Raw genomic sequence first — 26926 nt, forward strand, 5'->3', positions numbered from 1 at the left:
CACTGACATTAATTTATTTCCTTCCAAGAATCCTTCCCCACCCTGTAAGCAGCAGACCTGGAGTCACATATGTTTATTCTTACAGCCAGGGGACTAAAATCCCTTCACAATGACAAGATATTTAAAATCTCTCCTTCTTAGAGAGCCAGCTTTATTTCAAGCTTTATTTAAAGAGAAAATCACATTCCCTCCACAGAGTGCTCCTTTAAGAGCCTGGATGTGGCTGATGCACTGCCCAGACCCCAGCAGTAACCGGAATTTAAAGCTTTTAGACAATCTGCAGCTTTGTCTACACTGCAGTATTTTGTGGGTTTCTTGTCTAGCTGCAGTGGGGGAAAACCCCCAAACCTTCATTTTGAGGATAGTGATATTTTTTCCTAATTTAGTTTATCTAAATGTTGTGCCATGGGCAGGCAGCTGGGCCACCCAATTCCCTGAAATCACTGCCATGTCCCCTGCCCTCAGCTACATCACCAGACCACTCACACTCTAATGAAAGTGTGTGAATACATCATTTCAAAGTGTAAATTCTAGGAAAAGACATTTCCATACTGGTTGCAGCTAACAACAACTGTAATTTAAAATACTGTCTTGGTTTAGTAACTTCCTGGAATTTGTGTGCACTGATTTCAGCAGATTTATTTTGACACAACTGAGAGGCTGAGCCCACCCCACTGAACGTGCAGACCTTTTGCATTATTACAATGCAGAGTCCCCAGCAAATCTGCTTTAAGTGGGGCAGCTCTAGCAAAATAAAAAGTAATCCTCTCCTCCTAATTTCCCACATTTTGTGGTAGGTTTCTTGATTACATGAAGTCTCCCTGAAGAGTCCTCACCCTGTAGCTTAAAGAATGACGCCACACATCAGACAGAAGTCAGACAGAATATCCTTAATCATGACGTGAGCCCATGTTTGTGAGACTAATTCCATGAAATCTCTAAGCACAGAGAAACCCCAAGTGCAAGGTTGGTTTGACTTTTCCTGCCAGCATCTGGGATGCAGCAATTCAGCATCTGGAAAGGTAAACAACACCCACTGGAGCCACTGGTGACCCTGGCCAGTAAAAAGAGCAACATGGATAGCAGGAAACCAAGGCCCACAGCCAAGATAACTTCAAGTTATTTGCTATTGATTCAACATTAAAATCCTCCTTGTTCTACTAAAGTCAAAATGAAATATTTTTATGTATTTTGAGCCTTATTAAAACCTATTCTTCCTTTTTAAAACAAAACTTAATTGAAACCAGCTAGAAGAAGAAAGCTTCATTTATCACAAAGTGACATTTTGTAATTAAAATACAGTTCAGAACAAAATGTTTAGCTGCAAAGGCGTGAATTTTCCCTTCTTCACCATTGCTGCCAACTTGCTATTATTATGAGAACCAGAAAACTGGCTGTTGCTTCTTTTCACTGAAAATTAACTGAAAGGAAAGCAGGGATTGTTTGTCTAGAAACAAGATGCCAATTTGTTCTCTTTTTAAAGCATGGTGGAGATGCAGCGCCGTGACCATGCACTGAGTTCTGTGGGGCTGGTCCATAGCTAGTGAAAAGTAATTAAAAATAGCAACAATTCCTTCTCCTTTCTCACTCTTGCATCGTGGAAGGCTCCATTTTCAGGTTAACTTATATTTTATAGGACAGTTGCTACCTGTGACTTCCTCTAAACATACCCACAAGTTCACAAGGCTTTTCCCAGAGAGCAGCACCCCCAAAATCAGTGTAGGAAATCTGGAAATTTCATTTGCAGGAGGTTAAAAGCAGGAAAGAAGCATCAGGTTATGGACAGCTGGCAACAAGCCTGACCATTCTTAAATTTCTTTAAGTGAGTGTCTAACAAAAGAATCAGGTTGGTTTTTGAATGGAATCTTGAGAATTTTCACTTCAGAATGGAAAAGATTCCATTGTAAAATGAAGGATTCCATTCTAAAATGAAAATTGTACACAGTGCACATGAGCACTGCCTTTTACACTCACTTCTTGTGCCTAAAATGCTGAAAGGGCTCTGCTTGTAATAACTATAAGCTGTTGTAAGCTGGAAACCCAAAGCTGACTGACAAATTACTTGGGGATATATCAAGCCATTCATTCCTTTTCCTAAAACAACAATCTGTGTGCTAGGAAAATCTCTGTGTCCATACACAACAGAAATAAATACAAACCTCCTCACAGAGACACAGAAAATGCACAAGAAACTCTCATTCCTCTAAGCAGAATGCAAGGAGAGGGAACAATCATTTCCACTGCACCTTCCACTTTGAGACACAAATCAAAGGAGCAGAATTTGGTTTCAAAACCTGGCAGTGAACTCAGAGTGATGAAAACATCCTTGCTCTCCTCACCAAGTGAGCGTGCTCCCAGGGCTCTGAAGTAGGTTAATCCCATGATTACAGCATTTGCAGAGGTTGGCAATGCTGCTCCAATCTCCTGCTGTACTTAGACACCAAATGAATAAAAATGCCTCTGGTACAAAGGTTAAGTACATTAAAGAAGAGTCATATGAAGCTTTAGCCACACCTCTGTCAGACACCAGAAATAAAAACCTGCAGGATCCAATGGACGCAGATACTCAGTGATTCGCTGCTTTTTGCACAATCTTCCCATCCCTAACACCACTTAGGGGTTGTTTAAAAAGGGAGCACAAAGAGCACCTCCAATCACACAGTGAATGCTGGGATTCACTGCCCTGGAGTGATCCAGCTCCATTTCCAAACCTGTGTGTGAAACACCATCACTTGGAGCAATCCCACCACTGCCAAGGCAAGCACTGGCCCAGCTGTGCACTCACTGGGACAAGGCTGTTCCAGCTGCACTCCACTCTCCCATCTAATGGCTGAATTCCAGACTCAAAGCTGAAATTTTCATGAAAGAAAAGTGTTTCCCTCAACAATATTGGCTTAGCAGTCACTTAATACTACCCTCTATTAGTAAATGTGTAAATTAATGTATCTAAGTAGATGAAATTCTGATTAATAGGAACATATTGATTATGAAATCTCAGACCTCAAAGCCCATCACACACAGCAGATCAAATGAAGATCCTGCTCCAAGTGCTGGCAAAAGAACTTTCAGGGGTGATGCACTTGGAATATTTTGCCTTGGCCATGGCAGCATAAGCATATTAATGTCTTCTGGACATGAGAGTCTGGCTGAATAAATACCCATATTCCAGGGATGCTTAGTTTATATAAACAGCACTGACAAGAGGGAACTGCTTGTGCTATACACTTACTAATTAACATAATTCACTTTTGAGTGTAAAAATACTAAAAAAATTTTTTGGGAGAAAACACCAAGTTCCTTCTTTCAAGTCTGTTGGTTTTTTCCTCCTCACAGACCCCCATTTTCAAATCTTTCCACTTGTCAGTTCTGAATAACTTGGTTAAAAAAATGTTATCTAAAGGGTTTTGAGTTTAATGCAGGCCAATAACCTTGAATATTTAAAAGCAGCTAGAAAGAAGCTTAACCACACATTTCAGCAAGTCTAAAGAGACATAATTTGAAAGGTATTTATAGCTAGTGCCTCTTTATTTTCACATCTCAGGCTTTTAGAACCTTTGCTCTAAACCTAAAGGGGAAATTTTCCCCCTTTGAACTGGGTTGCTTCAAATGGAAACTTCATTACTAACCTTAGAGAATTCAGCCTCCTCCAAACATCATCTGCTTGGAGAGAAAAAAGTAAATCAGCTTGTGTTTGGATATAATTAGTGTGAAATGACAGAAACTACAAAATCTGGCCTGCAGAGGTTATGGGGCATTAACAAAAGATGATGTTGTAATAGTTTAGCTTTATCTGCTGGAGATGGCGTGTGTGGAACAGAGCAAGAAGAAAGCACAGAAAATGTAAGGCTGCCTTCAGAGAGTTCATCTGATGGTCAGTGAACTCACATGAGCTTCAAGGTACATTTCTGAAGATAACTTCACATTCCTGAAAAAAAAACATGAAGAGATGCACCTTTAGGGTCTTTTCTGCCAGCTCACTCTCTAACCTGAATGTTCCCCTGTGATCCAGCTGTGGAAAACAATATATATTCCCCTATATTCCCATATTCATGGCACAAATTTAATAAAACATAAAAGTCCTTTTTGATAACTTCACTCAAAGGTGTAGCTCTGACTTTCTCCCTCTTGTCTTGGCCAATAGGTCCAAATGAGCTTCCTCATTATGAAATATTCAAAACCAGATTAAATGTCCATAGAACCTCCCTGGATGTCAAACTGTGAGTAAATGGTGAATAACAAGTCACTTTTCACAACTTCAAGGCTTCATATTTCCTCTGTTGTGAACATTTTACTACAAAACTGGACTCCAGTAGCAAATGTCAAGTTACTTGTTACAAGTGACATCTTTATCTGTCAATCTTAATAGGCAACAGGAAATACATTTTCCACAGTGTGTTTACAGATGTGCTTACTGCACCTTTAAATTTGCACTGATTGCTTCACTACCAAACAGACATATATTCTCTCCTCAAAATTCTTTTTTTTGTAATTAAATTTTGTCTTAAAACCAGAGGAGTTTAATACAAAGACGTGAAGTATTTTATATCAACACACAACAATTTCACATACTAAAAATCCAATATCTGACTGCTCTATGGACATTTAACCCCAAATAATTGGTTCCACCACAAGATTAAAAAAACCCAAACCCAAACCTCCTCTTTATCTTTATAATCTTTTCAGTACACCAGCAGTTTATGCATTGAATAGAATATGAGGAATTACTGAGTTAAGAAATTACTGGGAGAGTTTACTGGGTTTTTAAATATGTGAAATATATATTTACTTTATCTTTATTTGCTTAAATGACCATGTCCCTGAAAATGGTTGTGAGATAATTTAAAATGAATGATGAAATTAAGATAAAATCCTAAAGGCTTTAAAACACAATAAAATAGAAGTTAATTTCTTCCATGAGATCTGACTCCAGGATCTTTGTTGCTTCCCTTAAATATGTCTGCATAAAAAACCCCCAGACATGACCCCTTTTTAATTAGCATTAAAGTGAGCTTTCAGGTTGGTAGGACTCCTTTCAAGCTATTTTTGAACACCCAGTCTGTGTTTATTTCACTAAAGTAAATATCTAGCACTGAGTGGGACCACCTACACTGGTCTTGTAGGAAATGACTTGGCCTAAAAAGAATTATTATTAATTAGCATTATCCTGGACCTCATTAACACATGCACACACAGATGAGCTTCAAAGTATGGGCCTTTCCATCATTTTAGAGTTAGATAATCTCTAATGAACCTCAGTGCCACTAAAGATTGTTCATCCCCCTCTGCTCTAACCCTGGGATCACGTTAAGCATCCGTATCTTAACCAACTCTCAGTCTCTTCCCATTTGTTCCTCTGCCAAATTAATCCCTCCCAAATCCTGCTCTGACTGCACTCCTCTGAGGGCTGCACTGATGTCCAGTCATTCACACTATTCATTTTAAACTTATTTCAGAGGTATATATGAAAGGAATTGCTCTGAGATGTAAGGAATTCAGATTTAGATCCCATCAATAGCCACACATCCACATTCAGGCTGGGGTGTGATGCAAACAAAGCATCAGCTCCATCCTGAGCGCCAAGCACACACAAAATGTGCCCCAAATGGAGCTCATTCCCTGACCACTGTCCTTCCATTCTCTGAGCAGGACAAAGGTCTCCAGGAAACAGCAAGATGAGCTCAGCTCATTAAAAGCTGTATGAAAATGTGTATCCTGAAGGGATGTTAAATGAGGCTTACACAGGCAACTTTGAGGCTCTGCTTCCTTAGAATTTTAGTGCTTAACCTTAGAGCCCTGGCATTTCTTTAATGCAATTAAACAGAGGCACAGATATAATGGATTGCTTTAGTTATAGTCTAGCACAGGGAAGGAAAATAGGCAAGAGAGATAAAGAATTCTGTAGGTAGCTTTCATTTTGATCTCCAGTGTCTCTCGGGCACTGCCATCCCTCTGACACGCTCCCCACAGCAGAGGCTGTGTTCCTCCACAGCCAATTTTACTGGCAAGGGCTGGGAACATGATTTTTAAAGAGGCATTTCAAATAGGTACAATTTATAAAAAGAACTATAAGCCATAAATATCCTACACTATTAAATTCAGCAAACACTGAACACACAAGGTAACCATGTCAAGATTAAACTTAAGCCATGCCTGAGTTCAGAGTACACCCAATTTCCCTGGTGCATTTAATTCACTTTATGTGACTTTGGACATTTGAATTCAATTTAAAACTTACACAGGCAACACAAGACTGCAAAAAAAAGAATGGTTCATCCAACTACTACTGGTGTTTTTGCCTTCCACCCAGTTATCAGCACATTATTGTGACGTGTGAATATTACCCTCTTATTACTTCCAAGGCAATTTTATATTTAAAATGAAATTAATAGTTAACCTCAAAAGACTGCACTTAATTTCATTTCACTCCCTGAATCATCCTTTTCACTACACAATTCTCCCTCTAACTAAACTAAGAGCATAAGAGGTGTAATTATAGATCACAGATTAGCTGTTCAGCATTTGCTGGTGGTTAAGGCAGGGTAGACTTTAAAGTTGGCTCCAGAAGAAGCAGCTGCTCCTGTAATTTGTTGAAGAATTTGCTATGAAATGTTAATATTTACAAGTCGAGGCTGGAGCTGTCTGTGCTTTTGGACAATTTTGAAGGATATCCTACAGCCACTGAAACCACTGGGAGAGGAAATATTCCCCCAAACCCTGTAGCGCACCAGATTCAGTTACCTGCAATGGAAGATGCTGGAAACACAATAATGCAAATTTCTTTGGTTCCACTCCTAATGACTTTAGTATCGATGGAGCAACAGCTTGTTTTCATCCCTGACTGCCCCATCACAAAGAGAGACCACACATCCTTCCCACCTCTACCTCAAACTTGATCTAATGGGAGCAAGGACAGGCAGTGCTGGGACTCTGCTGCCAAATGACAATTCACCCTCCTTCTCCTGTTTTTAGTGCTGTTTTGCAGCAATGAGTAATGCTGTCTCTGGGAAATGGAAGTGAAAGCTACTCTGTTCTTGTCAGAATAATAATGGATATTGTGTTGGCAACTGTTCTCCTGCACTGCACAACTGCATAAATAAAAGGAATTGGGAAAAGCCAACACTGGAGTAAATAAAGGGGGTAAACTGCTGCTTGCAAATAAGTGATAATTGGGTTTGGTGTTTCAGCCTGGGCAGTGAGAACAGGATAAACACAGCGTCTAAATCAGAAGTGATTTCAACCCCACTGATCCTCATCTGTGGAGAGAGGCTCTGGGGAGAGGCTCTGGCTGCTCAGGAGGCTCAAAGCAGAAACATTTCAAGAATTTGAGCGTCTCCACATGAGGTTTTACAGCCAGAACCAGACTGGAAATGGCTTTGGCAGCTCTCAGGTTTAGCTCAATACTGGGCTATCAGCTCACCCCCACTCTTGTTGCAAGCAGAAGGAAGGATACCAATGAGCATTCAAGTACATCCCTTTATTTTTCATACAAAAGACCCCCACAGACTTATTACTTAGTTAAGAAAACTAAATATTGTCACACAGGCAAAACCAAGCAAATGTAAAAGCAGAGAAATGCTCTTTTTCCTGTCCTTATACCAACACTAGCTATTATCTATAATAATGTTTAGATAAAAATAATACAAATAGGATGTCATTATTTCTGAGGACATGTTTATCTCTAATTCACTTTCAAGAGAAATGTGGTGCTTCAACACATTCACAGAATCACAGAATAAGCTGAGTTGGAAGGGACTCACAAGGAACATCCACTCTATCACTCGACAACCCAAATACATTTTATGTACATATAATATATTACCTTTATTCTGGAGGACCAATAATGTCCATATTGATCCTATACACAGAATCATGCATGAGGGTCACAGCCACATCTTTTCTTCACTCCTGAGGAGCACAGTGAATGTCTGCCCTGACATATTTATCACAGGAAGTCTGAGCCTATTACTTGGCCAAATTCCCTACATATTTCTTTGAGCTCTTTAAGAGGAACATACCACAAGGCATGAATGAAGGGCTTACAGTTTCTGTAACAGTATTTCAAAATGGCACCAATTCTGTGGGTGATTTTTTTCTTAACCAGAAGTGGTCAGATCTGAATAAACACTTCTAATTCAGGCTGCTTAAACACACAAACCAAACCCTGCATGTGTCTGTTAACTTGTACATTCCTCCACAGGTTTTTCCTCACAAGCTGATTAATGAAATTACTGTGATGTCAACACTGAGAGAGTGAAATGTGCTGGTTAAAGCACAAAATAAGAAACAGGATCCTCAGATTACACACCAAGCTCTGCCCTGATTTGCGCTGTAATCTTTGGAAAGTAAATGAGAGATCAGCACTGGCTTTTGATGCAAGGATCTAACCACCACTGAAATCAATCTGCATTTCCCCCATATGTACATAGGTCAAGAAAGCCCATTATTTTCCATAAATTACATAAAATTATGTAAGATTGGAAGAATTTTCCCTAGTAATGTAAAAAACTATACACTACAATAATGTAGACACCAATGCTAAGTGCTATCTGTTTATTTCAGGGAAAATTAGTGAGCAATTTATAGTGGGATCAAACTAACATTCCAAATGTACTTGTCTTTGATATCCCTTCAGCAAAATGGGAGCAGTTATCAACACAGCTGATACCTCTAATCTGTATTATACAGGTGAGCAACACTTTATTGCATTTTATAGGAAATTCTGCAAGTAGTAATAATAATGTTGATGAAAAAGGCAAAATGTTTCAGAAAATTACAAATGCCCAAATGCACATAGTGCAACATGCTGACAGAAATGTTATTCATTAATATTTATTGGGCAAGAAAACATCTTTGGATGAAGACTGTTACAAAAACATTATCATCACCAGCATACTTGTCCCTGTAGAATATTTTTCTGTGAGCCATATTAGGAACCTTCTACTTATCCAAACCTCTGGAGGTATTTTAGCTACTAATCTGGATGAATTAGGTCACTCCTGCTCAGTTATTCATTACACAATAGAATTTTCTTCCCTGAACTCTCTAAAACAAAAGTTTCCATTTACAAAAGTTCTTGCATGAATTTTGCAATTTTGCTGAGAGTCTTTTCAATGACTGCAAGCAGAGGAAAAAATTTTGCTGAAAATGAATTGATTTGCCCGTTTAGAAGTTCTCCTTCCTTATCAGCCCCAGCCTCACTTTCTCAGTATTTCAATCAAATCTCAGGGGTAGTTTTAGAGCAGAAGAGGATGAAGAAACAAGGTCCAGCACAGGATGTACAGGTGATGCTCACAGCAGGTCCCCCAGAGCAGAGCACTGGAGCAACACCCACCTGTATTTATGGATTGTTCCATGGCTCAAATCCTCTCTGGAATATGCACTGCATTGAGCTCCTGATTACTCCTTTAAACTGAAATGCTTTGATGGCTGTTAAATCATTGAGAAATTGTAACAGAAGCTCTTGAGAAACGCTGTTCTTAGTATTCAACAGATTATTGATTCCTCTGGTGAGGAGCAGCAAAGTAGCACCAGCCCCAACCTTAGTTTAGGCAGATTTCCCTCAATTAAATACAACAATAAACATCTTATCTGCAATAAGAGACAACATCCATCACCCCCAAAGAATCCTTCAATTAACAACCACAGACCCCCTTTGGTACATGGTATTTAAAACAGAATTCATGAGCTCTCTAATTGATGATAGGTTATTGGATAACCCTTGTTAATTATAGCTACACAATGTCAAAATTAATGATTTTCCCACCCCCTTTCAACTTGAGAATGAATTCATAACTTATATCAACTCACAAAAGACGTGCAATTAATATTGTCAGTAATCATTTCACAAAAGAGATTTGTTAAAGGCAGGCATGTGGACACAATTAGTGTATCAATTAATGTTGCTGTTACTTGATCTATAAATTATTGAAAAACTCATAGCTACTGCAAGGAAACAAAGCAAATCCACTCCCAGTCAATGAAAGAAGCTACTCTGTTCATTACTCTTTAGATCAAATTTAAATTTTGCTGGATTCCATGAATCTTAGCTACATAATCAGAAAAATAAATGAACCTATACCAATGTGACATTTTGAAATGCCTCATTATGGTGATGATGTTTTAATTGTTGGTACATAAAGTTTTTAAGAAGAAGTGAATTCATTGCAAAAGTAATCCACCATCACTATCCAATTCATTAAAAAAGTAATCCACCATCATAGCAGTTATTAGTTTAAACTGAAGTTCCAACCTGGAAACATAGCTGCAAAAACTGCACCAAGATTTCTGTGTGTCAGCAAAACTGTAACTTTTACATCCATCAGAAACCTCCATTCCACTCTGGGGTTTAGCAATGATTAGTGCAAAGACTGGATTCAAATGAGGTCTGAAAAGCCCAAAACAGGGCTGAGGTAGCATCAGGCACCTCTGATGGAAACTGACAATGACAAAACGTAACCTCATTTAAAGGCTTCCTATCCCCAAAGGCTTTTAAACTAACTAGGTAGCTCCTGTTTGATCTTAGTCTGACAAGAGTTTTGCTCCTGGGGATGCAAAGGTTTTCCTTTAGATAGTTAGACAGACCCCAGCCTCTCATTAGTGCTTAAAAGACCCAGGAAATAGATGTGACTCTGCCACAGGCCCAGTCTGCACGCCAATGATCCTGCAGCCCCTGCTTTCCTTTTAATCAGCACTCAGGAGAGATAAAACGGGACAATTAAGCTTTTTGCCATCGTGATCCCAGGAGGATCAGACTCACATCTCCCACCTCCAAGCCAGCCCTGCCACGCAAACCCCCCTGGTGTAAACTCCTCACCTGGCAGGAACCAGCTCTCCCTCCTGGAGCAGGGCTTGGGCACCTGGGTGTCCATCCAGCCTGGACACAGCGCCCAGCTCCAGGCCAGGAGAGAGCTCCAGCTCCAGCAGAGCACGTCCCACCCTCCCTGAATGTCCCATTGCCACTGGCTGGGTGCAGCAATCCCCAGCTTGGCGCCCTGCCTGCTCTGAGCTGCCCACGTGCTTCCCACATGCTCTGGAAACCCAACAAACAAGGGAATCTCACCCAAAGGAAATATCAGCCACCATCATGCTGAGTGCCAACGTGCCCAAGCTCCTCTCTGAATGTGCTCCTGTTCTTTGCAAGCCCCTGTCATTTTGAAAATTGACTCACGAGTCTTATAATGGGGATACGATGAGAGATGGAATTGCAGAACAAACCCTAAGGTTCAAATAGAAAAATTACAGAATTTAAGTGCAAGAGGAAGAGATTAAATCTCTTAAAATCTCTCCCCATGCCTTTTCCCTAGACACAGATCTGTGCTAAAATCTGGTAGCCTGGCTCACTTCTGTACTGACCTGCCATTTCAATTTTTCTGTTCAGCTAATTTTGCAAGAAGGGATTTTCCCAGGCAGTTATCAGTGTGAATTCAACATCAATGCAACACATTTCCCCCAGAGAGGTTTCTAAATCAATTTTAATTCTGATAGGCTCAAGTAAATGTTTTCAATTTGATTCAATAATCTATACACACTTACAACAAGGCTTTTCCCCCATGTACTACAAGACAAACATGGTTTATGTTTCTAACAACTCTGGCTAATAAAAAACCTCTAATTTCCTATCCTGAACGATAAAAACGCACAATTTTTATCCACTTCTTAATGAACCAGATGACATAAACAAACAAAATAACATCAGCATTTAAGAGCATTAGTTATACCATTAATTCTCTAAACACTTCTTAAAGAACACATGACTTTTGGCAAACTCACCAAAAAATAAAATTGTATCACCAAAAAAAGTCCTCAAATTGAGCTTTCTAAACCTCCTGAGAATTTTTCACCATTTCCACTCAGAGAGCAGCATGAAATCTCTCCAGGATATCTTTTAAAATGTGAGCAAAAAAGATAATTACAATGAAGCTACCAGCAGATATCAGCAAGAGTGGCATGAAGATTAGGGCTGGAGGTGGGGGATGGCAGAAACATAATCTCCTCTAATAACACCTAGTGCACTGTAAGCCTGTAAAATGGAATAAAGTGTAGGAAGGAAAGCTCTGGAGGTCAGGGTGAAACGCTGCTCCTCAAGGGACAAGGAGCTTCACAGCGCAGGGAGGAAAAAGTGACAATCTGGGGAGGAAGGGAGGTGCCTGCCTCACTTCTGTTACCATAATGGTATTTCCAGGCCAGTTAAAATTCCCATCCCTCTGCCAGGAGTGTGAGCAGGAAGCACCTCTAGAGCCCACCCAACCCTTGATCCATCAGATCAATATGGGCTGAACGCAAGGCAAAATTTGTACCTGATTTTTCAATAGCCTGCTTTTAAGGTTATCCAGGGTGATAATGTTAACATACAAAATTACAGTCTGATATGATCGTGTAAATATTGAACTTACCCACAGAACATCAGAGCTCCTCAGCTGTGATTCTGTGCAAACAGACAGGGTTTTGTATTGAAGTTCTTGACACTGCCTCCCAAACCAGCTCAGGTGACAGTGCAGACACTGCAGAGCTGGCTATGACCACAAAGCTCATGGCTGTAAAAACCATGCCTAAAGAGAAGTGATCCAAAGGGAACTGCTCTGCATGTGCCTACAGAAAGAGTCTTCTGTGTGTGCCCAGAACATCAAAGAAATATTTGGTCAAATCTTTCCACCAGCATTGTCATTTGCCCCATCTGCAGCACCAATCAAACTATTTCCCTGTGACCCAAAAGTCAACAGTCTATGTGACAGAGCCTAAAAGCAGTTCTATGAAATCCTAAAGAAACTTCAACCACATATTCCACCCCTCTGGCAGGGAGTTAGTCCATCCCAGCAGCAAGATTCTACATTCACACTCACTAAATATCATTAGACTCCTCCTGGACTTTTTTCTTAACCTGTCCAGGTTATTAAATTGTTAACTCATGACATCACAGTGGTATTAACTCAATGTAGGCATTATTACCACAAATGTACAAGTCACTGCTTCCTTTTTGGGCATTGTACATCAGTAAGAAGAGCTGCTCACATTTATCTGAAACTTCATACTTTATATAGGATATATAAAGTGTGTGTATATATATATATATATACACACACACATATATATATATATACACATATATATATATACACATATAGTATATATAAAGCATATTTTTACTTATTTTTTGTATCCATACACCTCACAAGTCCTAGGAATTAAGCTTTGTTTTATTTCAACACTCCAAATAAGAAACACCGCCTTACTGGATGTTTATGCAGATGAAGAGAACTAAAGATTTAGCTGGCTCTACACACAAGATTTAGGCTGAGATCAGGAAGAACCCAGTCCCACGCTCCATCTCCACACTAATCCTCATCCCCTCAGAGTCACCCCAGAGCTCCAGAGTGGGATATAAACATGGGACAGACATTCCATGCAGTGCTGCAGAAGGCAGGAGAACTAACAAAATATGGATAATACAGCAAAAGAAGCCTGTCCCTGCTCTGGATGGAGAGGGATGCATGGCTCTTCCAGAAGTGCAACAAAATACTAAGCTGAAAAAATAAAAAACACCAAAGCTGAAAAAATAAAAAAACACCAGAGCTGAAATTTCTGTTGATACAGCAAAGACTGATTTCCTGGGAATACTCAGTTCCATTGCATAATCAAACTCATTGATTAGCAACATAAAAAACTTCATGTTAGCACTTGCTACCTGCCACTGCTCACAGTTAATGAACTTGGGGAAAAAAAGGGAAAAAAAAATCCCCTTTTTTCACGTGTCCATCACTGCCACTATAGAGAGGAGGGCTCCTTTGTTGGAACACAGGGAAGTGCATACAACTCAATGACAAGTAAATGAGCACACCAAGTTTCTTTTGACTGTGGCTCTGTGGGATTTGAATAGCAAACACTGTGTGCATTGTGCACCTTGTCTGTGTGCAGCATTCACTGCCCCAGCCCTGCGAGGGCTCAGACTGCACAGACAGCACAGATTCAGAATAACCCTGGGATGTGCCACTGCCATTCCCTGTCCCTTCCAGCTCTCCAGACACTCACATCACTGCCACACAACGTATTTTATACTCCCCCTTAGCACTGAAGGTAATTTGCAGAATTTCCATTTGGGGGATAGAATCAGATTTTGGGCAGAGAAGTGTTCAGCTATTGTGATTTACGGAAATGTTTTGACAAGTTGGATGCTGAATATTTTATTAACATAAACATCAAGTTCCTAAAAGAGTTGTTCGCTGGTATCAAAATTTTCAGCCTCCAGCAGAAGAAATAACATAGGAGACATACATCAAAAAGATGTTATCCATATTGCAAAGAAATGACATTTTTTAATTTCCTGCCTGCCCCCAAAAACTGAATGATCATACAACCAAACCACTTTAACTTTATTTGCCCTAAACATCTTAGATCACATTCTCATTTACATCAAAGTTCCCCTTTTCTTGCCTTTCCCAACTGGAGCTTTTTAATCTTAAATGAATCATTTTTGATTTTTGAGTATAGGCCTAGAGCAGTCATAAGGTTTTTAAACCATCTTCCTGAACAAACACTTGAAATTTTTTAATTGCCGTGTTTTCTACAAACTCTAGGATAAAGATTTCTGATACAAAAGCCAAAGGGAACACAAGGCCTTAGTAAACGTTTTGGTAGAATTGCTGGAATAAATGGTATTGCTGCCCAGTTCAAGTTTACTATGAGTAAAATTTACATTATACATTAAAAAGCTGCATTATACATGAGTGAAATTGCATTATACATATATAAGCAAAGATGAGGGTTTTTTTTTGTCTTAGGGAAATGAAAAAACCCTCAGAAGTAAATGGCTACATGACACATTCACAGAAAGAAACAGAATTACAAACTCCAGAGCTCATAGGAAAGTTCAAATCTTGCTGTGTTGAGTGTTAAAACTATTAAGTATGATTATTTTCTTTTTGTTTTACTTTTTTATTTGAGTAATTCATATTAAATCTGTTTTCAATCTCAGTTTCATGTGTATGTTTAAAAAAATAACCAAATATGGCTACACAGAGCAGCAAGAGCTAATGCTGCAATTTGAGGTCTTGGGCTCCAAGTTCATCAGTACTTAAAACCATAAGCAATAAAAGTACCAATAAAAATGTGAGGAGAAAAATCCCTACCAAAAATCTTTAAATAAGGATAAGCACCAAATTCATATGGTCCCATTTCTCACACTTAGCACTCCAAAGAACTGCTCTACAGTCTGAGGTAAAATTGTAAATACAAATATGAACTAATCAACCATGCATTTCTCCACAGCTTCTCCTTAATTTTGAGTTTTCTTCCTCCTTGTTTATATTTTCCTATACCAGATTAATTAATCTCTTCACAGATTGCTACTGAGTTCTCTAACTTCACAAAGTGTCAGTAAAATTCAAACTCCACGAACAGAAAGTGCATTTGAGCTCTGGTTAGTTCAAAACAAAGCAGAAAAAAAAGCCATTAGAAGAAAATGTGTTTATCAGCAGAGAAAAAGAAAAGTGATCTTTTGTTGAGTAATTTTAAAAACAGTATTTCTCTTTGTGAACCATAAATAATATGCTAATTTCTTCTCATCTTTCAAAAGGGTATGTTTTATATGTCAGAGAATCAAACCCCATATTTCTGTAGCAGACTTCCACTGGTACAAAACAAATCCCACTTTCAGTGAGCACACAGACAACAGAAGAGCCACAGATGTGCCAAAGGTGGCTGATGTAGGAGCTGATTAAAGTACAAAACACACACAAATAAAGACAAATGAGTCACTACCTTTCTTTTTGGAGTCTTTCTTTGTGCTGGTTTTAACAGCCACTTGAAGTTCTGTCTCAGTTGACATCCTATATCCTTAGTCCTCTTCACACAGATCCAGGATCTCGGTCAGGCTCATTTAGAACGTCTCTCCAAGAGAATAATTTAGCCTTTCAGATACTATAACCCAAACAGTTCATCTCATTCACTCCTTTCGAGTGCTGTGAGGGAAGGAAACAAAAAGGAACAGTCATTTTCTGGGTTTAAAACATGAAAGGAAGATAAAAAAGCCAAACCATTGCAAGGCAGGATTACATGAAGTTTTCCATCTACTGAGCCAGTTGTCCATGATTTTAGATGCTTAAGCATAATTATCTCTGACTACCTCAAACATCTGTATTTGAGTGTTTTGGCCTTCACACTGCTCAGGGTGTAGAGAAGACCAGCACCTCAGGACCAGCAGCTGGGGGACAGAGACCACAATGCAGGAAGTAGCTGGAAACGTCACCAAAAGCAAAAACATCTGCAAGGACTCAATTCTTAAATGCACCAATTCCATATTGCCAGAGAGTAAGTACAGATTTTTACTCCTTCCATTCTGTTTCAGTCCTCTCATTCTCCTACTTGAACAAAGACAAATGAAAAATGAATTCATTGCTCATTCTGAGAACATCATATTTGCCACTCCTCTTGCTTATGATAATGTTTCCAGTATAAAAGACTCTGTCTCCACATAAACAAAGCTGTAATTTTAACTCCCATCTAGTAATCTTTCTTGTAAAGATCTCTGAAAATAGTTAACTAAACCCATGAAATATAAATGGGATAGGTGCACAAAGATAACATCTAGAGAGATAACATTTAGGGAGAAAGCTGTGTATTTCTTGGGGACAAAAATGCACCAGGTGTGAACCCACAGCAGGAATGTGCTAGAGGAGGACGAGGGAGGCAAGACTGGGGATGTCAGGGCTCTGGAGGCAAAGAATATACAAAGAATAAACATCTAAGCCAAAAAGAACCCATTGCTCCAATTCTCACTGCTGGTCCTTCCTGCTTTGAGGGATGAACCACTTACTCCAGCCAGTCTGTCGAGGGCAGAGGACCAGACTGTCCTGAAGCCATTTGTCAGGATGCTCCCTCACCAAATGCATCTTCTTACTGCCCTTTCTTTTTGTGAGAAAGTTCCCATTATTAGCACAATTACAGAGAAGTCCATCTGGCCTGTTGGAACAGCTGCCCACTTATTAAATAAGCATTTAATAAAGATATTAACCCAGCATATCAGCTGGTTAGATGGCCAGAGATTAACTGCAGTTAGAGTTATTTACTAATGTCCCTTCTTTGTCATTTAAGAAAGTAACAGACTGCAAACACTGGAATAATTTTGACACTTTAAATCACTTTTCACAGTAAGGGCTGTGAAGCCACCAGTACTTTCAAATCCAGGCTCTTTTAACATTTTAAAATGCTTCAGTAACATTACACTGCCATGCACCGTCTGAAGTGATTTAATATTGCTGAAGTGTGTCAGGGGCTTTCTTTAATAAGCTCTTCAAATCTGTCTGTGTATTATGGAATATTCAAAGATAGCTTTTCAAAATCTGCTGAACTGATTTTGAAATACAAAATTCCCTGTTCCCCCCTCTGTGGAATCTGAATAAGCACAACATGGCAAAAAAAAAAAAAAAAAGGAGGAAAAAAAAAATAAAGCGAGGCACAAATTGAAGTTGCAGTGCTTGCTGAACACACCTGGTTGGTGTTACAGACCTGAATAAACCAACAGCATCTCGATGAAGCTTCTCAGCTGAGAACAGAGCAGGAAAGGACAAAGCAAATGAAGGCTGGTCGGGGAGGGAACAGCTCCCAGGGTGAGGTTTCCAGGAGCTCTCTGGCCGGGTCCATGGACAGGGAGCTGCCTGTCCCCAGGCACAGCTGCCAGAGCGGTGCTGGGGGAACGCCCTCGCCCTCCTCACTCACTCACGCTTCAAATCCCCCCAGGAGCAGGGAGAGAGAGGAGCTCTGAGCAGAACAGATGTCCCTCACAACCCCCATCTCCTTCCCCTCCCCCTGCCTGCAACCCAATTTAATAATATTTAGTTTTACAGCACAGTAGGGATGCATCAGCCTTTACAGCTCAATGGCACTTACTTAAAGCATCTCTCGAGTCACAGCTGGATTGACAGTTTATTTTTCCAGAATTTGGATTTATATTTACCCAAAGGTTAACTGCATAACTCTACAAGGAGCACTAACATGAGCCACTTCACAAAAGGGAAATATTTATAATAGGTCCACTTATTAAAAAATAAATTAAAAATAAATACTAAATACCCCTGGGGTCCGTAGTTAAGCAAGTTTTAATGTCTTAGAAGGCCATTGTGGCTACAAAGCATCAGGAATGTCATCTCCTGTTGTCAGCTATTTCTAACAGGACAGCTGAAATAGTAGCATCTGAATGGCACTGAATATTTTAAAGTAACAACATATGACTGCTATCTCATCTGAAACTCTCCAGAAAAGCTATATCCCCTCGAGGCTATCCCACTGAGTAATATTTTTTAAAATAAATGCATGTCTGTTTTTGGACAGGTTCACATATTGATTTACTTTCAAACCTAATCAGGTCATACTCTCGCAGGCTCATAGATCCTTGAATAAAGTAATAGGTATCTTTGTAAAGGAGCACATAAACATCTGTCAGACACCAGCCATAGTTCAAACTGAATTTGCTACAGAGACAATTCCTCCAAAAGTATAGGTCTTTATGTAAGCCACATTAGTAAACTTCCATGCACTGTCCATATTTCAGCCGTTTATTACCCAGATGAGAATGGCAGTCAATCTGCTCCTCACCGCAACAGCTTTCATTGTCTCCTCCAATCTAGGTCACCGTTGTTAAATACCACAGCCTCCCAACTGTGGGAAGCACTGCAGCATGTGTTTTATCAATGAGATGCTATTTGCTTTGATCACTTCTGCCACATTTCTCTCCCTGCTCTAAAGGCAAAATTCTGTTAGCTGCATTTCCAAAAAAAAAAAAAAAATTCAAAAAATCTATCGTCTTACACATATCCATCCACTCTAACAATCTCCTTGTGTGGCTTGCTACTGCTCCAGCTATTGCAATGTTATGTGCATGCTCAGCTTTTCCTAAAGAGGATTCTGAGCTCTTCGTTTTAACAAAATACTGACATTTTCCGTGGCCTTATTAAGTGGCTACAGCAGGAACACAATCAGCGCATTCTGGAATTAACCGGCTCTTAATTCCAGGAGAAGTTCTTAAGCCTGTGTTCTCTGTTACTCCTACGCCAGCACAAAACCTAAAGCCTTAGCAAAGAAATATTTCTGTAAATTCACTTTGCAGATAGGATTAACACAGGTTGGACCCTTTATGCACGGGGAAATTCATCCCAAGCTCCATTCGCCTCCCCCACACGCCTGTGAAACAACAATTTCTGTCAAATCATTTGTCTTTTCAACCACGCTTCAGTGAGCTCTTGTAGGGGTTATTAGGAGACTTCCCTTGGCCCAAGTTATGAAGGAGGTCAGACAAGATGATCATAATACTTCCCCTCTGGCTTTCAAATACATGAATTAATTAATTTTCTTTGGGACTTCAAAACTTAAGAAGTTCCCTCCCCTGAAAGCAGTTTCCATCTGCTTATATAAAGAAAAGCAGTCTTAGAAAGGATTTGTAACTAAGCCCTGGCATTCCCTAGGTATTTAACTTCTCCACAGCCACAAAGTGGGATTTGACAAGAGGATGGTACCTCCCAAATATTGGTTTGACAAAACAAAAGCTGTACTCCCATCCTTAGCTCCTGCTTTTATGCCTCTGGAGTCCTGCAATTAATTTTTTCTCCTCCAAAGCTCCCAACATAATCATGTTGATGCCCGTGGTTTTACAAGTGTTAAGCAAAGCCCAAACATACTATAAGGGTAAAATGTAAGTGAAAATAGGAGTGAAGAGTGCTGTGATCCTGGAAAACTAAAACCAGTTCAAGAGTAAGGGTCTGCAATCCTGGGAGAAAATGTTACTCATCCACTTCCCACCTGCCCTCAAAGCCTAACACAGAGAACAGCAGTGGGACCACACACAAACAGACAATGGAAAACCCGTCTTTGCCACCAGTGCTCTTTGTACCCTCCAGGGAGAGGGGCCAGGAAATCCTCTGGTGCTGCTCACAGTGTTTTGTACTCATCAGCTCATTTCCCCAATGGTCAGGGCTGGTGAACATCAGAGGATTCATCTGTCACAGCAGGCACTGCACTAATTCCAACAGGAACCCAAGGGACTGATCCAAAACCCACTGATACACTGCAGCTAACAGGGCCTGCAAGTAAGGACCAGAAAAGGGGGAAAGCTGAGGTGAAAGAGAGATTAAGACACTGACAGAGAGGAGAAAACAAAAGCAAACGGGAGAGCTGTTGGTGACGCTTCATTACAGCAAATTCTGTCAAGTGTTTAACAGGACTGTGCACTGGAATTCTGCTGCCCTGCCACAGAAAACAGCCTCTGTTGGATTGTTCATGGGTCTGTCCCTCCCCTCTGTTTTGCCATTTCCCCCATAAGAGCAGAATGCACTGCTTCCAGTGACAAAGCCAAAGGAGTCTCTTTCATGGCACTCCATGCGAGCACTGCCTTTTCCTGCCATTTCTTTACTGGTATTTCTGCAGCCTCTAAAGCTGAAAGGAATTTTACTGTTGACATGCACAAACTGAGATACTACACAAACATTTATTCCCCTACAAACCCTGCCCTGTAACCTAGCATCCTTCATCTCCCACTCACTCCCTAAATTAGACAGCTTTTTAAGACTCACAGCTGCCTCCAGATCTCATATTTGGTTTTGTCTGCTCTAAAATGAGCATGTATTTCTCTCCATTTCTCCCATTCCACTCCTGATTTTCTATATATTATGATAAAGGAACAGTTTTATGTCCTTTATGCAGTTTTCTGTACTATGTCTGCAGTGTCTTCCAGAACAACACTGCCAAATAACCCTTTTTAATTCATCCAATATCAGAAAAATACTTAGTACTCCAACCACAGCATTTAATTTCCCTTAGTATTTAATTGCTGTGGTTGACTGTATTCATAAAATACTTCTCTTATCTCCTGAAAACAAGACACTCTTTTTTAAACAAAATCCTACATGTAACTTAGGCTAATAACACATTTTATTAAGGTTATTGTGGTTTAAACTATGCTTCATTTCTCTGTCTCTAGGGCATCTTTCAGGCATGTTACCCAGTTCCTCAGATGGGGTAAACAGCACCACTGAAGCTGATTCACCACTGAAGAGCATCTTGGCAAAAAAACTGACCTATAAAACATTTCTAAAGTAAGACTTTTATTAGTATTCCAACGATAGCAGGAATAATTACTGAAATTCCTCCTGGAAATCACTCCATGTCGTGGTGAATACTGCACTCCACTCCACCAATTATTCACCAGAAGTGCTGTGAATTTTCTACTCACAGAAAATGCTGACCGGATTAAAAAGAAGCTTTTCAAAGGAATGAATTGATTTCATCAACATTTTTAATGGCAAATTACTAACATTTCATTTTAATATTCCAGTTTCTATTTTCTATTATACAGGGCAGCACTCATGCAAGAAAGGCAAAATAGAAGACATGGACTTGCTTTAAAGGGTTTTTGAAATATTAAAGGTATGGCATTTGAATTCAGGAAAAACTACATCTCCTCTGCCCATGGAGCAGGGAATGCAGCTCCAGCCCAGAGAGCTGAAAACCAGGAACAATCCCAGTGTGCTGGGGATATAGATACAGCACTCATCATTCCTTTAAATGCACCTTCTCACTCAAAACTCCACTCAGAGTGCTTTTGTAAGCTTTAGCAGGGTATCACATCAAAAAGGAGCAGGCTTAAAAACTCCACATCATTCCTCTGATACCACACAGCAGATAACAGAGGAAATCATTCAGATAGGACTAGAGATTGCTCAGTGAAACTGAATTACCTAATGCTTTTCCCATAGGAACTGCTCTACTCCAAGACTTCACTGCTCCCAGATTCCCACACTGCTGACCCTGGAGCAGAAAAGAGAAGGAATTTCTGATCATGCTGTGCAAGAACAAACCAGAAACCAAAGTCACAACCACTCCAAGCACAGGCACAGCCTGGCTGTGACCTGAGACCCAGCAGCAGAAACTGCCTCACCTCCACTGCAGTCAATAAAGTCACACCAGCACAAAATCAATGGCCTTGCATTTGACTCATATTGGCTAATTCCATTGATTTTAATGGAGCTGGAGTTACACCAATTTCATGCTGGTGTATCTGCATTAGTGTCAGAGAAGTTATGCCAGCATGACTGATGTAAACAAGAGCAGACAAACCAACCCCTCCATGGCTAAAATTCAGCATCACTAACTCCAAAGCCACGAGAAAATGCAGATCTGTACGTTACCCAAGCAGGGCCTTTGGAATTTATTTTTGCAAAGCAGAAGAACAGCTCTTTTGTGATCCTCTCAGCACCAAAGAAACAGGGACTGAGAGGCAAAGAGGACAAAGTACACAGTTGGGATCACAGTATTCTGTAATTAGAGCTGTTAAATGATTACTAAAGTGCAGTGGTGCAATCATCACACCGGAGGAAAGGGAGAAGTCTGCAGTCAGGAGCATCACCAGGGAGAAGGTAAAAGCAATGTCAGACACCACGTTTCATATTGGAATGCAAATTCCTCACAATCAGAATCTGTGTCTTCTAATTGGAAGAAAAGGTTATGGAATTAAATATCTCGCATCCTGGACAGCTCGGCATGTTTTCAAGTGGCAAGTTGCAGGAATCTTGTTCATCTCCTGTCCTTCACAGAAATATCTTGATTCAGCTCTGTTTCTTGTTCAATTTCAGGATCATTTTCTTAATATTTCAAGTGAGACTGAACTGAAACTCACCTTCTCATTTCTTTTAAATAAAATAACAGCACTATAACTTAAGCTATACTTTGAAATCTGAAGTAAAGTATGGAGTGATGCCTTACACTGACCTTCTTAAAGGATGTGAATTTTGCACCAACTGTCCCAGGTTCCTTTGAGATTTGTCCAGCCACAAGAGTTGACTTGTACATTGTGCCCTTCCATTCTCTGAAGCTTCCTGACACCACAGCAAAGCAAAGCAAACCCTCCAAAGGCCAACAACAACAAAAAGCCCCTTTGCAAGCACCATTGTTCTCTGTTATTTTTCAACACTCAGCCCTTGTTCCCTTGACTGTTAAGTATTAGGACAACTGATCAAAGGAATTCACCTTGCTGGAAATGGACTTTTGCTTTATGACACCAAACTCAACCACCTGACTCCTACCAAAGTTCATTGTCTAGCACAGCAAAGGGAAAAAGCAAGAAGCTTCTGGGACTGTATGAATTCACAAACAGGCATGACACAAACAGGCAATAATCACTTTCACATTCATGTTCGCAACTGACAAATATCAGTATTTTGAACTGCCAAGTGAGCTAAGTGTGGCTTTCCAGCACCTGAAGGGAACCCACAAGGAAGACTTTTCACAAGGACATTTAGTGACTGGACAAGGGGGAACAGCTTCAAACTGACACAGAGTAGGTTTAGAGCAGAGATTAGGAAGAAATTCTCTCCTGAAGGGGTGGTGAGGCCCTGCCTCAGGTTCCCAGAGAAACTGTGGCTGCCCCATCCCTGGAAGGGTCCCAGACCACGCTGGACAGGGCTTGGAGCAGCCTGGGACAGTGAGAGGCGTCCCTGCCCATGGCAGGGAGTTAAAACTCAATGAGCTTTAAAGTCCCTTCCAAACCGCGGCATTCTGTGATTCTCTGATGAGTTTTAGCGGCAGAATTACTTTTGATTATTCTGTTTGAATAGTTCAGTCCTCAAACCACTCCTGAATGCAATCCCTCAGGATTGCTGGGATGAACAGCAGGCAGGCTCCTGCATGATACCAAACAAAAGTATTTGAGGACAGCTGCTAGATTTTCCTGGAGAAATTTCAAATAAATACTTTTCTTGGAATCACTTCTCTGTTCTCATCTCATTTTTATCTGATTAGGTTACACACTGCTCCACAAATGCCTCTGCTTTCTATCAGTAGGAATATTAACCATTGTTAAAGAAAGGAAGCATCTTCCCTAAAAACTTTCCAGGCATTTTGTGGTTAGAGATAAGATCAGCATCATTTCTGAATAATAACAGACAGTGCTCTTCCCACAACTGGAAAATATACTAAAAGAAAAAGCGAAGCCCACAACTGTCTAACCCTTGGAACTGTGTGGGTCAGGTGTTGTGTTTGCTGTATCATAATTCCATGCAGAGAGACATCCATACAGGATCCCCACTGTGGCATAACCAGGTGTGCATGACCACCTCACACCCTAAGAGGATGAAAGCCCAGCTGATCAGGTTAGGGGCTGCAAAAGGAATCACTTCCAGGAAAAGGAGCCACCAAACCACTGCCAGGCTAACACACCAGGGAAAAATAAAAAAAAAGTATTTGATTATTCAGATGGGGAACTCTTAAGCAGTTAAATGAGTACAAGGATCTGCGTGAGTGGTAACACATAAGAAAATAATGCTTATTTTCGAAATATTTTAAAAAATCACCAAGCAGCATGCGGTGAGGAACCATTCACCTTCCACTGTCACGCTACAGTTTATTCTCTCTTGGAAGCAATTACAGGACAAATGCCAAGCTACAGAAGGTATTTTTCCAGCAGCAGCATCTGGCTTCTTGGCAGACTCCTCAGGCAATTTTACTGGAAGCTTCAGAGACGCTGTTGGGTCAGTCCTGGTTATATTGCTTCAGAACTGTCTGGCAGATTCCTCTTCCTAGATGTCATAATCCTTCTGATTTACCTTGAAGGAATTAGCACACTTTTATCCATTTCAAGAACAGTTGACCTGCAAGGCATTTCGGGGCTGCCTACAGAGACACAGTAAAAGTCACTGGTGTAAATCTGTGTGCCTTTGAACCAGCAGAATTTCAGCACCCAGCGCCTGATGTCTCATCAAGGAAACAAGGAAGCCATGCAAACATTCTGTGTGTGTGTGTGTTACCAGTAAATCGAGTGCATTCTTTATGATTAAAGGAAAAAAACACAAGATGCATGAAAGATTAACTAGTTAAAAAAAAAAAAAAAAAAGAGGTAGGAATCTGCTCCTTCCAGCTCTTTCATAAAGGGCAGGAGGGAAGACAAGAGATGTCCCCCCCATAGCCATCCCTTCCCCCTCGCCAGCCCCAGCTAAGATCTGCATTATTCTGCAGCTGTGATCATGATTAATCCTCATGCAGAAGGATGAAAGACAGGATGCTGGTTCTGCCCGCCCTCTCGGCCTACCAACAAAATCAAGTCCACAGCAGAAAGGCTTTCTGTCAGTTTGGGGCTGTCCTCTGGAATTCACACAGAGAAAAGGGACAGGATGCTGTACAAAGTGAATTTATAGTCCACAACACAGGTGGGACCTTCCCACTTATAAAGACTTTCATGCAATCATTTACATGAAATATACTATATTTTAAAAAAAATGCAGATGTTCTCATTGATACTACTCGTTTTTTTAAAGGCATTCCCAGATGTGCTGGATGATTTTTTTTTTATTTCAGAGAGGTTTCAGAAGCTCCCACAAAACCATGCACCAGGTTATTTTGTAGGAAAAAGAGTCCTAATGCCCAAAGGTAAATACTAAAGGAGCAAGTAATGTACTCTATAATTTAATAAAGGACTACAGATCTTGGATTTTCAGTAACAGGAGTATTCACTGAACAGCCTAAGAGCAGACTGACAGCACTAAGGAAGATACACATATCCAGGTCAAACAAAAAGCCAAACAGAGCTCTGTCATCAGCCCAGTGCAAACAAATCCAACCAGACACAGACCTCAGACTTGGCTAATGTGAATTGACTAATAGAATTCCATTTTAGGCAGGGAAAAACATATTCTGATTGAGAGCCAGCACTGCTCACAGGTTCTAAGTGTAGGTATCACTAGGGCCAGGTGAACCATGAACTAATCTGAATTTTATCCATATCAAAGATTTGTCCTGTCCAAAAATTACCTTCCCAGATTTAAACCAAGTATTCACTCTCATTATTGCCTACAGCTTTTGGACATCCGTATTCATTAATTAAAATTTCTGCAGAATCACAGTACTCATCGACAAGGCAGCCTTTAAAATGCTGTGCTGTGGCACACACTGAAAAAATCAATTATTTAGGCTCCAGTACATGAACAGAAGTTACTGGCACAGTAGAAACCAAGCCATATTTTAGGGGAGGTGTAGCACAGATTCCCTTGTTTACCAGCTGGTTCCTCTGAAGTGCTGAGCAGCCTCCATGATCAGGTGAACATTTGGATACATAGTAAAAACTGAATTTCCAGCGATGCCCCAGATTTCACTGACTACACAAAAGAGATGAAAGCTGCACACAGAGGCAAACAGAAGGTTTCCTGGATGCAGAAAAGATCTAAAATATTTTCATGAGTTGCCTTTGATTCTACAGTCTCAACAAGGCCTGTAAACTGAGAGAGCGAACAGGAATAACCATCAAATGGGTGCACTTCAGTACAGCCAAGAAAATCAATTAAAAATAGAAGCAAAATGTTGCTCTCCCTTGTACACTGCTCTCCTGAAACACCTGGCACACTTAAAGCAATGTACATTACATTCAAGGCTAATATAGGCTGATGTGAATAAAGCCCTTGCTGTAATGAGAAACAGTTGTTTTGCCAGGAGAGTTTAAAGCCAAAAGGTGAAGAATTCCAAATCCAATTAAAACGAGAGGGAATTCAGGAATGCAGAATTTAATTACTCCACTTGGAAGGCAGCCAGGACCATGGGTTAAGCACCCATGGCCTTGTGAAAGGGCCAGGGGAACTCAAAGGAATTCCAGTGGTCAGGCCCCCAGCTCCTTTCTCCTTTGAGCAGGGCACCCTTGGCAGCCCCAGGGAAGAACCAGCTCCTGAATTCCAGCATTTCCAGCAGCTCCTGCCTCCCTAAGCCCTTGCCCAGCTTGTGACACCAGGCAGGCTCTCAGTGCATGGTGGGGCTGCAGATGATGCCAAATTAAAGCCATTCAGATAAATACACGTTCAATGAAGTTATTGCCTATGCAACACTTGAACATTTTGGTTTGGGCTTTTTTTCACATCAACAGACTAAATGGCAGGCAGTAATAATATTAATTTTGGAAGAAGTGTGA

The 26926-nt window shown here is 40.4% G+C and overlaps 1 protein-coding gene across 13 annotated transcripts in view; it reads right to left on the reverse strand.

Moving 5' to 3' along the window:
- DAB1 (DAB adaptor protein 1) overlaps positions 1-26926 on the reverse strand; it is a 213139-nt gene that overhangs the window by 87398 nt on the left and 98815 nt on the right. For 12 of the 13 annotated variants that reach the window (XM_064719421.1, XM_064719418.1, XM_064719428.1 and 9 more), the window contains one exon: positions 15754-15953. In XM_064719421.1, coding sequence (XP_064575491.1) covers positions 15754-15820 — 67 coding nt within the window. In that variant the 5' untranslated portion in view covers positions 15821-15953. Of the gene's footprint in view, positions 1-15753; positions 15954-21719; positions 21743-26926 lie in introns of those variants that run through there. The other variant, XM_064719423.1, reaches the window with a different exon arrangement.

Source organism: Zonotrichia leucophrys, chromosome 8 (genome assembly GCF_028769735.1).
Source record: "Zonotrichia leucophrys gambelii isolate GWCS_2022_RI chromosome 8, RI_Zleu_2.0, whole genome shotgun sequence".
NCBI classification, from domain to species: domain Eukaryota; kingdom Metazoa; phylum Chordata; class Aves; order Passeriformes; family Passerellidae; genus Zonotrichia; species Zonotrichia leucophrys.